This window comes from Xiphophorus maculatus, chromosome 11 (genome assembly GCF_002775205.1).
Source record: "Xiphophorus maculatus strain JP 163 A chromosome 11, X_maculatus-5.0-male, whole genome shotgun sequence".
Classification (NCBI taxonomy): Eukaryota; Metazoa; Chordata; class Actinopteri; order Cyprinodontiformes; family Poeciliidae; genus Xiphophorus; species Xiphophorus maculatus.
The window spans coordinates 6,750,688-6,767,698 of NC_036453.1; the positions used below are offsets into that span (position 1 = coordinate 6,750,688).

The 17,011-nt window shown below is 37.1% G+C and overlaps 1 protein-coding gene across 1 annotated transcript; it reads right to left on the reverse strand.

Annotated features, from left to right (window-relative positions):
* Positions 1-741: 741 nt before the first annotated feature.
* Positions 742-11,347, reverse strand: LOC102223412 (solute carrier family 22 member 4-like). Its single transcript, XM_023342711.1, has 10 exons — positions 10,759-11,347; positions 10,312-10,415; positions 8,729-8,883; positions 8,462-8,633; positions 6,364-6,490; positions 5,243-5,340; positions 4,350-4,564; positions 4,090-4,272; positions 2,042-2,177; positions 742-1,230 (listed from the first exon to the last, which is right to left on the reverse strand). The coding sequence occupies exons 1-10, from the start codon at positions 11,185-11,187 to the stop codon at positions 1,131-1,133; spliced, it is 1,719 nt and encodes a 572-aa protein (XP_023198479.1). The 5' UTR covers positions 11,188-11,347; the 3' UTR covers positions 742-1,130.
* Positions 11,348-17,011: the final 5,664 nt, after the last annotated feature.

Below are 17,011 nucleotides of genomic sequence, written 5' to 3' on the forward strand. Positions count from 1 at the left end.
CTTTCAATGTCACTGCATGGATCCTCTATGATATATTGCTTAAGCTTACTTTACTTTAAACCGATTAAAATAATTGGCCCAGTGTTGAACTGCTTTGGAAAATCTTCCTGTTAAAGGGAAGTTTTGCTATTTGGAAAGTCTGTCCTGTTTTGATATGAGTTTGACACTCCTGCTCTAGGGAGTAGAAATCTGGTTTTCATCATTTCATCCACATATATTTGCTTGCCTACATCGCCCTCTGGCGGTAACGTAGATTAAAGCCTTTCGGTCTTAAAATAATCCTCTGCCTTTAAAATCTGGTGAACAGCAGACTCAAAGGTTTTAAAATGAGTAATGCAAATTTTATTGGAGTAATTTTAGTGCTCAACATAAATCCAGCAGCTTGGATATTGGATCGCCTTCAGTCTCCCTGGTCAATTCAATGTTTCTTCTTTGGACCGTTTCTGATGCTCCACAACAACGCGCCGACCCAGTCACCTAGTCATCACTGTTTGACTCATCAAATTCTCACATTTTCACATTTTTTCACAAGGACTTAAGACCAAGATGATGACCTGTTAACTTAAAAAAAATGACAAACAGCTAACCATTTTGACCTGTCAGTGGTCAAAATGGTTTCCCACCCATACGAACAGCTCAATATGCAACTTTAAAACACAGTCATAATCAAACGAACATCAAAAATAAGAAAAGTCATTACAAGTCAGTAAAATATGCAGTAAAAATGAAATTTTATCACAGTTTGAAAAACATGATTTATTAGAGAACTGCTAAAAAGTACAGGTTCATGAGACTCTGTTATCAAATCATAAATTATATAGACAATCTGACAATTTCACAGTGTTGGATGTAAAACCAAAGTTTAAGGTAAAGACTAACCTGTATTTGAGTAACTTTACTTTATAAACTGTTTATTCTGCTACATCATTTTCAGTTTATCAGCACTATCGACTGTGGCTGAAGTATTAATGGAGAGAAATGGTAACAGTGATGCACAGTAGAGAACGGTGCAGGTATTGGTACGGTATGTTAATAGTGTTCATGGAAATGTTGGACAAAGAATCATTTAAAATGTTTTTCTGTTTGGTTTCCCACATCAGATGGATTTTTTCATTCTGCACTCCTGGACTTCATGGCTGCTGATTGATTTGATGGCTGCTCCTTCTGACCAGAGACGTTTCTTCTGCAGCTTTTTCCTCATCTTTAGTGTTTGGTGTCTTTTGACAACATCTGGAGAAACATAAAAACGTAAGTGGTCATCTCGCCCATGACCAGTTTCAGCACATCTGCATCCGTCATACACATGTTGCCAATTTATCTACATGAAGCATTTGAAGGAGCGACTCCATTACCTGAGCTTTTTTTGAAGGCATAATTCTATTAGCTTTTGTACATTTCCGAAATCAAAGAAAATAAAAAAAAATACTGCACCAAGTAATCTGGTGTTTACCAAGGTAAAGCAGTTTTTTAATGATCCTAACTGACCTAAAACTGAAAAGGTTCAAGTTCCATAAAAGAGAAAAACAAACATTTATGTTCAGAGTGTGTAAATGTCTGGTTTTAACTGTAGATGTCACATTTTAAACAGCTGCAGTTCTCTTCCTATCCTTCATGTTGCCAGCTAATGCTATGCTCAATTTATATGTATATTGACAAAAATAATGAAAGAAAAACATACTTTACAGCACAAAAACACTTTCAAAATCACAAATATGCTTTTTGCTGAGGATTGTCAACTTGATTATTCATTATGCTAAAGTTAGTTTCTGTTCCTGCTCGGTCCAGTTTTACAGTTAGAGCTCCAACATGATGAGTGTCAGGTTGATGACTGAACATTGTGTTTCACCTTAGAATACAGACAAAATACTTTGAATAATTAAACCCCATTTATCCTGCGCCAGCTCAACAAGCCATCAAATGTATTTTCCTTTTTCTGAAAAATATAAGTAAATCTTTGTAATATTATTCCAAGATCAGGCTTGTAAAATATTTAAAATGAATGAAATGTCATTTGGCCAGAGGCCTGGAGGGTCAGTCTTACCCAGGGAACTGCTGCATGTGACTGATTGTGTCCGGCAGCGGCATTCCAAAGCTCTCAGGCAGCAGGAGGCTCAGCAACCCCGCCACAGCGGTCAGGCTTCCCATTAGGATGTAAGGCAGGGAGACCGAATAGGTTCCTGTGTCGCAACATCAAACGGAGGAGAAAGGATGGTGAAAAACAACCTTGTCTACAATCAATGGACTGCTCAGCTGCTGTAAACCACAAGACAAACAAAGTCAGACAATTACAGAGAGTTTTTGTCTCCAAGTGACTGGTTGATGGTGTATTTCTGCCTTGGGCTCTACTTGGTTGTAAAATGTAGTTTCCTCCTCGATTACAAAGATCTTAAAGCACAGCAGGTGGCGTTACACAGATAAGTCCTCAATTCTAGGACCCCGTATTTATTTCCATCCATTATCTACACCTGCTTATCCCTGTAGGGTCAGTAAAGCTGGTGGCCATATCCAGGGATAGACACACACACTCACCCCTATGGGTGGGTATCTTACACACCAAAATTACCCTAACATGTTTGTGGGCTGTGGAGCTAAAGCGTTAGCACCCTATAAAAACCACAGTATAAATGTGAAGAAAATGCAAATTCCCCACAGAAACCAAACCACAATCTGAGTTTATGTCCTTCTTTCTGCAGGAGGTCTGGAGATTTAGTTTTACCTCTCTGACTTTCTGCTGACTGAATGGTGATGAGTGTCAGGACCTTGGGCTGTTTTTGGATTTTGGGCTTATAGTTTTGATTATTATCTGTTTGCTTTATTTTCCTTGTGTCTGTTTTACTTTAGTTCAGTCTTTCAGTCTTCATTTTTCTAGTTAGATTTAGTTTATTTATTCCTTCTGCTCAGTTATTCTTTGTTTCAGTTAGATTTGTTTTTCTAGTTCCCATTTGTTTATCTTCCTCGCCCCTTGTGCCTTCCTCTCCCCCCCCCAGCCTGCCTTCTGCACTGCAAAAATACAAAACGTTACCAAGTAATTTGGTCTAGTTTCTAGTGTAAATATCTTAGTGCACTTGCAATAAAACAAAACTTACTTACAAGTAACTTTTTAAGCAAGTTATAAGAGCTTGTTTTAAGTCAATATTTCCTTAATATGATTGAAATATCTCTAGTTCCATTGGCAGATTATTTCACCAAATTCATTTTTTCTATGTTACAAGTGAAATAATCTACCAATGGAACTAGAACTTTTTTGTTAATATTAAGGAATTATTCACTTAAAACTAGTGCCTAAATCTAGCTTAAGTTATTTGTAAGTTCGTTTTGTCTTTTTTCAATGTACTAAGATATTTGAAGTAAAAAATCAGAACAAAATATTTGGTAAGATTATTTTTTTTGAAGTGTGCTCTCTCCCCTCACACCTGCAACCTTTAGCCAATCAGCTCAGGTCTATTGTTCCAGCATTCTCCCTCCCAGTACTTGGCCACCTCTCTCTCACCCACTCCTGTTCCCTGGATCCCTGCAGTCTCCTCCCAGTTTTTTGTACGTTTTTTGTATTTTCAATTAAAACTCTTTTTCTTTATCTCCTGGTTGTTGACTTGCATGTAGTTAAACTTGGGTTATCATCCAACCTTTGTTATCACTGTTCCACTTGTTCTACAAAACGTTTTAACAATTTCTCTGACTGCAGTTGTAGGAAAGTTCAAACTCCCAGGTTTTCACTTGCTCTCATTTCATGACTGAAGAACATAAACACACATTTGGTTTACGTAAATACCAAGTTTTTATTTTCCTATTTTGAAGAGTGCCTTTATGCCACATAGTCATGGCCAAGGAACACAAAGTTGAATGTTGCTACTTAAAACTACAGCTAAAAACATATTTATTCAAAGGCCTTTTAACATGTTGACACCTGAAAATACTCCTAAAACTGGACGGGTGTTTTAAAATAAGAAACCAACACTAAGACAACTAGAGAGATCAGGAGAAAAATCATAAAAACTTAAAGTGCAATCACTTGAACTGACCACTATATTAATACATTTATCAGTTCTTAACTCATTAACCTAATGAAGCAAAAGAAGATGACAGACTTACGTAAATAGATGAAAAATGGAGCAATAATGCTGCCTATCCTGGAGGCCATGGAGCAGGCGCCGACAGCCGTGTTCCTCAGCACAGTGGGGTACAGCTCTGCTGTGTAGGCGTACACAACGGCAAAGGCAGTGGACACCGCAAACTTCCCCAACATCTCAAACGTTATGGACAGAGCAGCTAAGTCTACAGCAAATAAAACATGAATTTAATTAGTTTATACAACAAAATATGATAAAACTGTGTAAACAGTAATTTCATACGTGCTGGTATGAGCTGTATGATGAGTAGAAACAACCCTCCTGAGGAGAGTGATGAGAAAACACTCATTCGTCTGGAGCACCAGCGAAACATAACCCAGGACAGAACGTAGGCTGGCATCTCCATCAGGGCGGACAGGAAGCAGTTGAAGTAGGAGTTTCCGTTGAGGTTCGCCGTGTTCAGGGAAAGGGCAAAGTAGGCGATGGTGATGGTGTTCCTGAAGCATAAATCCAAAAATATTAAATCTTTGTGTTAGAATATTTTAGTCAGAATATTAACTTTATATTTGTTGAATGCATAATTGCATTTTAAACTAACTGTAAAGTTTCCACCTCAAGCTGCTTTTTTTATTTTCTACATTAGAAATATTTATTCATTCCAACAAATGATGTGGTTGTAAGACAACCACATCTTATACATTATTATGTTATAATTACAAAGTTCTACTTAAATCATTTCATATTTTTACAAATCGTAAACATAAAAAAGTCTTTGTTATGCTTTATTTTAGGTAAAAAAGTCCTGTATTTGTAAAAACTATTCCAAGAAAACTTGTAGTTTGAAACATTGTTCCTTGTAATAGTTAAAAAAATCAAACTGCACTTGTTGTTCCACTCAGGACACACAGTGCATCCTGCTGTGTTTTTGCATAAATCCTGGTTTCCATCATAGCGGTCGCTGCACAGAACTCGACGTGTCTTTGATGTTCACAAAAAAGCTCTGAAATTTACTTTACATGACACATGAACAAAAGGTGACACATGGAAGGACTGTGTGTGTACTGCATGTGCAGAACTGTATCTAATCAAAGTGTGTGCTTGTGTGTATCTAACTGTAGTGTGTGTGTATGTGTGTGTGTGGAATGTGGAGGCCCACTGGGACTGCATGGACTCACCAGATCACCCACAGCGTGATCGAGATCCAGCAGATGTTTGGAGAACGGAGCAGGTCACAGATGTTGCAGGGCCTCCTCTCCTCAGTCTTCACTCTGTTCTGCGGAGCAGCGGAGCATGAAGAACAACAACAGACGTCTAATTAACAAGCTGAGACATCAGCCAAGAGGTACCGTAATGACACTGAGGCTTTTGAGTTTGCTCCCACTTGCTGAGGGAACTTGTAGTTTCTACCAACTTTGTACATCCAGAGATGGAAACCTTTTTTTTCTGCAGTCAGTTGTGAAAAGCATGCTTTCATCCTTGCCACTGATTCTCCAATTCATTTTAATCTGGGCTTTGACTGGGCCCTTTTACTACTAAATAATGCAGTGATCAGCATCTTTACATTGTTGGTCTACCTATAATTGTCAGAACTCTAAACTTCTTTGTTGGATTGGAAAATTGTCTCCTATTCAGCTTCATCTGTCCAAGCATAAAATCTGACCCATTTTAAAAAAGCAACCCCACAGGATGATGTTGCCATTACCATGTTTCCAGTGGGGATGTTTTTTGTTTGTTTCCAGGTTATCGTTACTTTGCTTTCCAGATTTTCTTCATTTGACCAGATTGTTTTCTTCAGCCGTGTTCTTTAAGGTTTCTTACTCTTCACATTTATCCACTGGTTTTTGTGGTTATAATGTTTTCAAGGCAAGTTGAAAATGTTATGGTGCATGTACTGTATATTTGCAAGAGAGGAATCCAAATGTAGAGGGAAAAACTGCAAGGAGTTGTATCCCTTTATTATTTCCTATCTTGGAACAATTAAACTGCAAAATAAGTTGTAATATGTATCAAAATAATAATATTCCTTTAACAATAAGAAGCTAATTCCTGAATATATTTTGCTTCCAAGAACACACAAAAACTGAAAATTGAAAAATATATCTATATTTACATCCACTCACAACTAATCTAAGTAGTTTCATTTATGATACTCCAGAGGCTGTTTCTTTACAGTTTAATTATAGCAATTATTTGATTAAAACATTTTGAAAAATTGACAAATTTGTCTTTACAAAATATTTAGGCTGTAGGAAACTGCAGTAAATGTTTAAATTTCTCTAATGAAGGATGTTCTCACCTGTAAAGAGCTAAAGATGACTGTTGGAGGCTCAATGTTGTTCATTTCAGCTGCATTTCTCAGTATGGCCTCGGCTTCTTCTGTTCTTCCTTGAGAGAGCAACCATCGAGGAGACTCTGGAATGAACCTGCAACAAAGTCAACAAGAAAAAAGCTAAATTATTTTAGAGAATAGTGATGAATCTAAATCAATCTGAGCACATAATGAAATGCAAGAGAATGTATTTCAGAGCCTGATGCAGCAGACCGGTTCTGATCACCGGTTCTGATCACATAAACACACTCACTGCTCTACAGAAACAGGTTCATAGACTTCAGTTATGGAGAGATTTTTGTTCTGTTTGTTTTACATTACAAATCACATTGATCTTTCTTTTTTCAAGGTTTTTCCAACAGATGACTCTAGTAATATTTGCAGTATCATCTGACCAAAGTCAGTTTGGCAAACGTGGCTCAAATGTTTCCATAAACACTGAAATAATGTTTTCATGACCCTTATACCCTCATACAGACTAACCGTTTTTAGAAATGAGACTGTAAACCTATAACATTGGATGCTTTGCTTTCTTAATCCAACAAGTAAAAACACTTGAAAGGACAAAGCCAACATTGTAAAACATCCTGAAAATCTTTACTTTTACAGTGCTTTGCAAATGTATTCTGACGCCTAGAATCTCTTTTTGCATTTAGATGATGCAACCTCAAACCAAAACCATCTTCCAGTAAAAGTCTAAAGTGTTGAGTGCATTTTCATACAACCTCTTTTCATCTGACACCCCTAAATAAAATCCAGTGCAGAAGTGAAATAACTAGCTGATGTAGCGCCTCTGTGTGTCATTTAATTTCAGTATAAGTGATATTGAATTTATTACTTATTCCACAAATGGCAAACCAGCTGAAAACCGTTGATGTGTTCAGTACTTATCTTACCTACTGTCACGTTTGAACAGCATATGGTGTACTGTTCAAACACCATGTGCTGAAATGGATCACTAATGATCTGAAACGGAGAATGATGCAACCGCAAACACATCAAGACCAATTTCTTATCTGAGCTGAGATCTGTACCTCAGGCAGATTAATCTTCTGACAGAAAATGTCATGCCTTCCAAAAATGTCTTTGAAGTGTGCAAAGAAAGCTAAAATAAGTGAAATTGGCAGTCAGCAACAAACCATGCAGATGACACGGCAAACGCATGAAAAACGTTGCTTTGGTCAGATAATACCAAAAGGAATTCTTCTGGCAAACATTCAAAAAAAAAAAAACCAGCAATCCACATGACTAAAAGAGCATCACTATCAGGAAACATGGTGGAAGCCGTGTCATGCTGCGGGGAGGCTGGTCAGTTGATTGAAAGATGGATTGCAAAAGACTTGAAACTGGAGCAGATATTCACATAGCATTAACTGAGCAACAAAACATTTTTATGAGTTAAAGTAACCCAAAGTCCTGACCTAAATACATTTGAAGATATGTGGCAAAAGTTGAAAACTAATATTCACAAATGCTCGACTAATGGAGTGACTTTTTTACAAAGAATAATGCAGAAGGACGTCAGTTACTAGACATTCAAACCTAGTAGAGGCAAAACAAAGAGACTCGTAGCTGCAGAAACTGGTTCTACAAGGTTTTCTCTTAGTGGGGCTGAGTACATGTACACACCACATTTTCAGATTTTATTTTTAAAGAAAATCCCAAAAGAATAAACTGACACTTGATGAAAAAAAATTAAAGATATAAATACAATTGTGTGGCACTGTAAATGAATAAAAGGTTCAAATCTAATCTATTTTTTTAGTTTAAGTATTCACAATTAGTTCTTTTACTAACTACATAATTTATTTCAAAAGGAAAATCTGTTGAACATAAGACATTGTAAAAAAACTAATAAAGATAATTGATTGTTGCTCCAGATAGGACTGATCCAGTAGCTTATCATTATCAACGCATGAATGGAAATTACAGATTTTATGTAAAGCATCTTTAATTGTGCTAGTAAAGCATCATTTCAGAAAAAAATAAAGGCATTGTAATTAAATTATCAAACTCAAACTATGGAAAGAATTGGACACAGACATGGCAACATACACCCTCCTACCACCAGAGAGGCATACACAGGCCGCTGGGTAGCATCAGGGCCAGCAGCAGCATCCTCCAGTCAGTGATGAAGAACGCAAACAGCGGCAGAAGCATGTAGCCCACACCAAAGAACAGACTGACCGCAGCCGTGGAGAAAACTGTCCGGATACGAGGGCCCAGAACCTCCATTCCTTAAAGCAAAGTCATAACAGACAAATTTAAGTCACGTTCGTTAAACTGGTTTTAAGTAATAATGAATAATGTGAAAATATTTGAGCTGATTTACCTAAAACAAATGCAACAATATAATTTGAAACTTGGCCCATCCCCACGATAAAATACAAAGCACAGAAAACCATCCAGCTTGGAGAGAACACTTGAATGAATCTGGAAACCGCCTGCAGGGCTATGGTGGCAAACATCACGATTTTCCTCCCAAACCTGAAATTAACATTTAGGATAAATTAATTGGAAAGTAAACGGATTGTATAAAGTGAGGACATGACAAAAAGTCAGTCACTCGAGTTCATAATAGCTTGATTATTCCTACTATTTGGAGCAGTGTTAAGAGGAATTGGCTCATTTTTAAAATGTGAGAAGACATTAAGTGCATAAATAAATTGACTCTCAAAACACATTTTCAACTGTAGACATGAAAACTAAGTGAAAATAAAGTAGAATTTGTACTAACTGCACAAACAGATTTTCTTCTAATGTGTATTTTTGTGAAGCTAAATAAACTTTCCATTAATATCCTCACAATAAGAAGATTGACTTTTAAACTGTGATGGGTTGAATGTTTTAGGTATCCTGTTATAAGCCTCTTGCAGTAGTTTGCTTGGATTTTGCTCCATTCATTAAAACAAAACTGGTGTAACTCAGGTTTGTACACAACGCCTTGCTCACATATTAAACTCATTTGCAAAATGTCTCTAGGATCTTCCCACTTCGCTTAAATCTTTCAACATTTGTCAGGGACGGATATATGCTTTCTGAAACGAGTTAGTTACTTTAAATTGTTACTCGTTTTACTGTGAAAAATACTCTAACAGTTTCAGGCACCTACTTCACAATCCTGCTGTTTGGGGATTTATCTTCAACACCCATCATGCTCATATCTGGGACACGGAACCCATTGTTTTCTGAATAAGGAATATTTCTAATCTGTTGTATTTCCTGAACTGAATGATTTCTGCTGTTTATATCAAAAGATCTGGACTTGTGGAGGTTCACTCTGCTCTTGGTGAAATCTTATTTGATTTATCTGATCTGTTCATGATCAGGGAAGCACCTCTACAGGTATGCTTAACCGTCTTTTCCACGTCGTTCTGAAACCTGAACACTTCACTCAGACGATCTTAGTCATGTTGGGCTAAGATTTGACCCGGGTGTTTTATTGTTGAAAGTTTGTGACTGATTGACAGAACAGCATTGTCTTGAGTCTTGGGTAAACTTGTGAACAATGATTATCTTAGTCAAAGGTTAAACCTAATGATCAGGTTTTCCTGAGTACTGAGGACTTTTCCTTACAATCTAACCTGATGGGTCCAATTTTGACAATTTCTACAATTTTCTAAAACATAAGAGGGGAAAAATAAGCTGTAGGTAATTTAATAAAGTCAAAAAAATCTTACTGTGTGTAGTGAGTTAATGCATTTATAGACCAAATATGGGCATTAAGATTTCGTGCATTTAACAAACAGGACTGACCAGAGCCAGTCAAAGAAATATTGTCTGTTTTGAGTTATTGTTTTTTTAGTTATTATTTATGTGAGTGCATCAGATTCCTTCTGCATTCATGGAGAACTTGTAGGATACAAAATGATTCATGCTGCCATCTTTCTCTAAAACTACAAACAGGTCCACCACCTGTCAGAGAGTTGTCCAGAAATTAAAGAGCCAGTGAAAACACCACAGAAGAAGATGGAAGACGTCAGTGGGCTCTTCCAACTTTCATCACACACTAGGTTCCACTGCATAGGACAGGAAAATACACAAAATGTGGAAACAAGCAGCATAGATTAGATCAGGAAATCGTGCACAGATAAAATACACATTAAGGAAAAAAAAAGTAGGTTTCATAAAAATTATAGTTTTAAAATGCATCACACACAAATATTTGTCAAATGTAGCTAAAAAGTTTTAACTTTGGGGAATATTATTTACAAAACTATCATCATTTTTTAACCATACTAATAAAATTGGATTTCCATATGTAACCTCATTATAAGGTTAAGTAATTTGGTAATTTTCTATTAGACTGTTATCTTCACTGGCATCAGCAGCATCATCCGATGAGTCAGAAGCTGAACCCACCTCAGAGACAATAGTAGATGTATACACGCTGTGGTCAAACTCCCATCCGTCCAGGCAGCTTTCTTTGGGCACATTAGACAGATTAACGTCTAATGGTAGCAAACCTCTCTCCGAGTATTTCAACAAATTCTCCATTTTGTATCTGGAGCACTTGCTGGGCACCAAAGCGCCGTTGCGGCTCGCATCCTCCTCCAGCGGGATGCTGCTGTTCCTCCACGCCGCGCTGAGGTTCAGGTGCGCGGGCAGCGCGCAGCGGTGATCCGGCGTGTCGGCCAGAAACACGATGGAGAAGGCGGTGAGTCCATTAGGGACGACGCTCAGGCTGAGGAGGAAAAAGACCCGCCGCTGGAAAGCTCCCCATTCTCCCAGGAAGGAGGTCGCCGCCTCGTAATCAGTGACTTTGTTGGCGGCGGAAGAATCCGGTGGCATGTTAGAGACGGGAAACGGCGGAATGAATGAACTGAAGCTGCTGGGTTTCAATTCTGGACCCTCATCCCGCCCTCTTAGGTTTCAGGAGGGTTTGTTTTTTTATCATTCTGAAGAAACCTGTTTGTAGGCTGTAAATCTGTAAATCCTGCAATAATTAACTGACCTCACAAATATAGATCTCTCACAGGCTTAAGGAGAGAAAATGTGTGTTATTTGTTCAGTCATTTACTTTAGTTTTTTGCTCATTAACATTTAAGTAGAAAAAAAAGCTACCATGTTATATTACATCGTGCTGTTGTGTTGCAGGTGCTTTTCAAGGTAGAAATGTACATTCTGTCCCAAAAACCAAATTCAAACAAAATTTCTAAGTAACGTTTGCATTTTTGACAATTGTAGATGGAGGATTCAGAGATATCCAAAAATGAATTTCAGGAAGGGAAAGCAGAACATCCCCTATCTATGTCCAGTTGCTGTCCAGTGGGAATTGCTTCTAAAAGTCAGAAAATCCCATTAAGTTTGTCAATAACATTGACTAATCTTACACCAACACTCCAGTGTAAATGCGCACAATTATATTCACTCAAAGTGTCGACTCTTCTGAGCTTTCATACAGTATAAACCTAAATTATTACACTTTTTGGTATTTTTGTTTGGAATTTAATGATCAGCATCAAAGTCCAGTTTCACTTTTGTGGCATTCCGATGACGTGTCATAGCTTAAAAATAAAAATGTTTATTCCTCTCCCCCTCTAATAAATTTAGCAACATTGCCAAATTTATAATAAAAAAGAAACCACATTGCCTGCTCAGCCAGCACAGATGAAACCCCTGAACTTCACTTGGTTTAAACAGATCATGTAAAAAGAGAGTAAAACAGAAAGAACATTAAATGTTTTATAGCATGTTGTGTTTTTCAGAGACTCTAGGAACCAGAGTCTTTAACTCGGAGGTTACTGGACACAACTAAGAGAAACTTTAACATTCAGTCAATAATAACAGCAAATTGATATTTTAAAGGCTTGCATTTTGTAATCGTTACACAAATAAAAACAGTGACCTCCTGTTGGTTCACAAAAGGGGCAAAAGGTTATTGAACCCAAGATTCCAGGAAAACCTGAGTAATAAATGCCCACTATAAAATTAGCACAGCTATATTTAAGATGGGTATGAACAATACATATTTATGTCAAAATAAGTAAAAATAAGATATTTTATAAATTATAGGAACATTTCTATTCTCACTCTCCTGTTTCAGCTCCTCACTTTATCCTGAAGGTTAACCCAGATACCGTTGTGAAGAAAACACAGCTTTCTTGTCACAGCTTGTTTCATAGTTGATCAGATGAGCTTTTATTTATTCTGTTTATTCTTCACCATCCCAGACTTGTGGGTTACTCCTCTTCACTGAAGACAATCTCTCACTTGAAGATATAAAACACAACTAACCTCAAACACAACAACCGAAGGGAAGAACCCGTCTCCATCCCCGACCCCGAGGGAGAATCTGCTGCTGTTTGGTCTTAAACTATGTGTAGATTTGGAGTCATCAGCTGTCGAGCACAAGCTGAAACAGGCCCTTTTTCTCTGCTTTTGGATTGCTGAGCGTTTTCTCCCTGAGTCCAACGGAAACTGATTCTCAATACTCTACTCAGATCCGATATTCCAGTTTTCAATTAATCCACTATCATTAAAAACTGCTGTGTCAGGTATCGTACTCTTTAAATGTTTGAGTAAGTGAAGTTTGGAGGTAATGTCAAACAGAAAAATAGTCATTTGTCCTAAATAAAACCAACCAGGAGCCTCATTCTTGTAAGTGGACGCTAAGTTATCTTTGGAAAACTACAACTTAGCATCTTAAAGGTATTGATTCAATCTTTCAATGACTAGAAAAATCTGTTAAATTTAAACTGTGCAGTAAAATGCAAACACAAGTCATAACTTCACCTACTGCAACTCGAAGTGACTCTTAACCTCAGGCACAAAACGGATGCTTTCAGCCTGCAGCGTCTGAGTCATCAAACACAAACCTGATGCCTCTGAACAATATGTGACTCAGGTGGTTCCAGAGCTTTATATGTAATATAATCCATATTAAAGTGATCCCCTTTTTGGTAAGAGAAATTTTCTGCATGTAGGATTATTATACACAAGTTCCCACTCCCTTTTGCAACCAAACTCCAAAAACACCAAACACCTTAAAGCTGTCAGGACAAATATGGACAAATGTTCTTATGGCTTTTTGTTGCTTGTGTTTTACTTTACTTGGGTGAACAACATTTAGTTTTCAAAGATGGATGCTGTATTTAAATAAAGAAAATATTTGTGGGCAACACATGCTACCAAGGCAGTAGGAGGCAGGGCTCCAGTCGTCCACAAGGGGGTGCTGTAGACACAAAGAAACCAATACAACTAATCAGTTATAAATTAAAAAATAAAACTTGGCAAGTTTTTAAATATGCTTTGTTTTCATTTGATGTTACACATGATGTAATACAGTTACTAAAAGGTAAGGTAAGCTAATTTATGTATATAGCACATTTTCAGCATCAAGGCAGTTCAAAAAGTGCCAAAGAAGTCAATCTGGCTATGCAGGACCTCATTTTTGGAATACTTTTTCCAAGTCCATTAAAACACAAACATACACAGTTTATCCCCAAATTATCATCATATTGATCATTAAAGTCCATCCATTATTTAACATGCTTAACCTTGCAGGGTCAGCTGGTGCCCATCTCAAGCTGTCTGATAATTAAAGTAACGGTTTAATTTTACCAACATTTTGCTTCTGCAACATATGTGCAGGAAATTAAAGCTAAAATAAGCTCTAAAATAAACCAGACTCTTATTGGTTTGGCTTGTATGTTTTGTCACGTGTACGCAGTCATGCCTCTGACTGTGTGCACTATGATCCTCAGTATCAGACTAGTAACATCTGGTATTAAAGCACATGTTAATGATTACACAGACCGCAACAGACTTCATCACACACAAAATAAACTCAGCAGGAACTGATGCTGCTCCTCACAGACTCTATCAATTGTATAAAATATTTTATAGTGAGAAAAATTTTACCACCAAAAATCCCATTTTCCAGTGGGCAAAAAATGCATAATTCACTGGAGGGAAATGAATTTAAAGGCAAAATGTAAGTACCTAAACATGTCAGCAAATTAAAATCTGAAGTGAAACTTGAGGGTGATCCAAAAAACATTTTGTTGCCAGCCTGCATTTCTGCATCCAGATGTAAAACAAAATAGCAGACTTTTAAAATATTTTTTGTTTTAGTTTTATGCAATTGGACAGATGGATATTTAATATAAATCTCGAGAATTTCCCAAAATACACATAAGAAATCTAAAAAACTGAAGGAAAAAAAACTCTTAGTAAAATTTAACAAACATTCCCAGATCTAGCTGTCCAAGTAAGTTCACAATAAAATCACATCCCAACATTCCCAAAACCCCTAAAATGAGACCTAAACTAGACTATTGCAAATGATGATGTGGAACTACATACTTCTGCAACCAGAAGTTTACCAGAGAGAAGTCTGATAAAGTCCAGCAGTCCTGTTAAAATATTATCTGGACAGATTAAACCAAACTCAAATCATCTGGACATCAAAACGGAGGAAGCGTCGTCTTTAACCTAATCCTAATCCAGCATACCAGGAGAGAAACTGTGAAGCATAGAGGTGGAAGTCAGTTTGCTGCAGCTGAACCCAGCCAGAGCAACATCATGGACTTTACCATAAACTCCACTTTGCATCATGGGAGTTTGAGGAAAAAAAATTTGTTTTTGCAGAGTTGGAAAGAACAACATGACAATGACCAAAAACAAACCAGTAAATCTAACAAAAACGGGCTGAGAACTAAAAAATGGAAAAGCAGGTTTTGGTATAAACAAAAAGCTCTTTGTATCTATTAAGAATGCACAATACATCACATTTATCATGTTTTAACATACCTGCATGGATCTGGTATGTAAAACTGGGCCGATTATTGCAAACCGATGTTTACTTCATTTGGTTGTTGTTTCAGGAAACTGTTAGCATGAGGTATTTGTAGGTTCATGTGATGGTGGTACAAGATTGTACAAGTGTTCAACTAAAGCAAAGAAGCAACATAGGTGGTGTGTTTCCTTTTACAATATCAAAGTGTAGGAAAATATAACCTAGACGATACTGTTAGGTATCGGTTATTGCCCATAATGGTTCTATATCGGTGCTTTCTAGAGGAATGTAGGAGACCTGGAGATGCCTACAAGAAGCATTTTATAGAAGTATTTTTAACCAATAATAGGAGAAGATGTCCTAACTTTTTCCTTGGCTACATATTTGTTTTATATCATTTATATTATAATTTTACAGGAGAAACTTTCCCCCCTGTAGTTTAAATAGTCAGAATGCATAATATCTAAAAAATAATTTCAAAAGACCAGAAAACTGAAGAGGAGTTATGTTTTCACAACTAAATCATTTCTAAACTTTCCAATTGTGACTGAAGTGTTAACATTTTATGTTTTGAAGTCATCAACCCAAAGCAAGCTGACAACTGAGATCAGATTCAAAAGTTTGATTAGCTGTCTATGTAGAATAAAAGACTCAAATAAGCATGCTCTAATCTTATTAAGGAACAAAGAGCCTGAAACTGTAGAGCACAAAATGTCACATTACTGCATCTGACATTTAGTAATCAGAGTGGAAGTGGAAATAATGCAAACAATCTGGAGACTCTGAACTCTATTGTTACAATACAGTCCTGATGATTAATAATCAATGCACTGATTAAACTAATTGATTTTTAAAGGAATGTAGAAATTCCTTAAAATCATGTTGACACATTAATTTTTTTAATTCAGAGGTTGTTTTTCACATCTGTTTGCTCTTTTCTAAATGTTTGTGTCTAGAATACTAAAGTCCATGAAGCGGTGCAGCTATCAGTCCAGTCCTCCAGCAGAACGCACAGAAGTTTTCTCTGTGAAGTCGATCGAATTATTTCTGAGGAAAACAGAAAAACCTGCAGTTGGACATCTTAAACACGACATGCAGCAAAAACCTGACTTCATTGGGAACATCTGTTCCCTAATTTTGTGAGTAAACCACCAACACAGAAAGCTTTATTCAGTAAAAACTGATTATGTAATCCGTTAGCAGTGGCTGCTCTGCCAGACAGAATTTAATGTCTCCCTCTAGAGCTACAATCTTTAACTGAAGAAATGAAGACTTGCACATACAGTAGGTCTACTTTTTGTGTTTTCCAAAGACACAGTTATAAAAACATCAATGCACATTCTGGCCCAACAGATTCATGTGTCGTTCCACAAATGCTGGTCTGCAAAATATGTGTGGTTTCTCAGGGACCCTGTGAGTTGAGAGTTTATCTTTAAGATAGCAAAGCAAACATCCAATTGATACAGTTTCAGTAGGACTTTCCATAAAGGCAGGTTTGCCTCAATAGTCTGTTTTAACACAGTCCAACAAGAGTCTTAGTGCTACTTAGCAACATTTAGAGTACAGTCATGTGGACTACTTGGAGTATTTAAAAGTGAGGAATGCTGTTTAGAGAAAATACCCCATGGTAGTGTGGGTTGCAGGATACATACAGTAGAATAACTTCTGTGGAGATTTAATTTACTTCAATCAAATCACTTAGTGAAGGCTCTGAGTCGGTCAACTGGCATTTCAGAAGATTTTGATTTTGGATAGAAACTTGCGCTCCACACAGCTGGTTTAATACTCACAGGACTTGGAAATGGAAATTTTTCAATTCTGACTCCGGCCCACCGAGGGACCCAGTCCACTCTACCCCACAGAGAGCTCAACTCT

Bases quoted from the DNA above. Each gene is read 5' to 3' on its own strand.
- LOC102223412 (XM_023342711.1), bottom strand. From the start codon at position 11,187: ATGCCACCGGATTCTTCCGCCGCCAACAAAGTCACTGATTACGAGGCG. The intron at 6,491-8,461 runs GTAGGAGGGTGT...ACTTTGTTGCAG, and splicing joins CTGTGTATGCCTCTCTGGTG to GTTCATTCCAGAGTCTCCTC. The intron at 2,178-4,089 runs GTAAGTCTGTCA...GTTGCGACACAG, and splicing joins TCCATTTTTCATCTATTTAC to GAACCTATTCGGTCTCCCTG.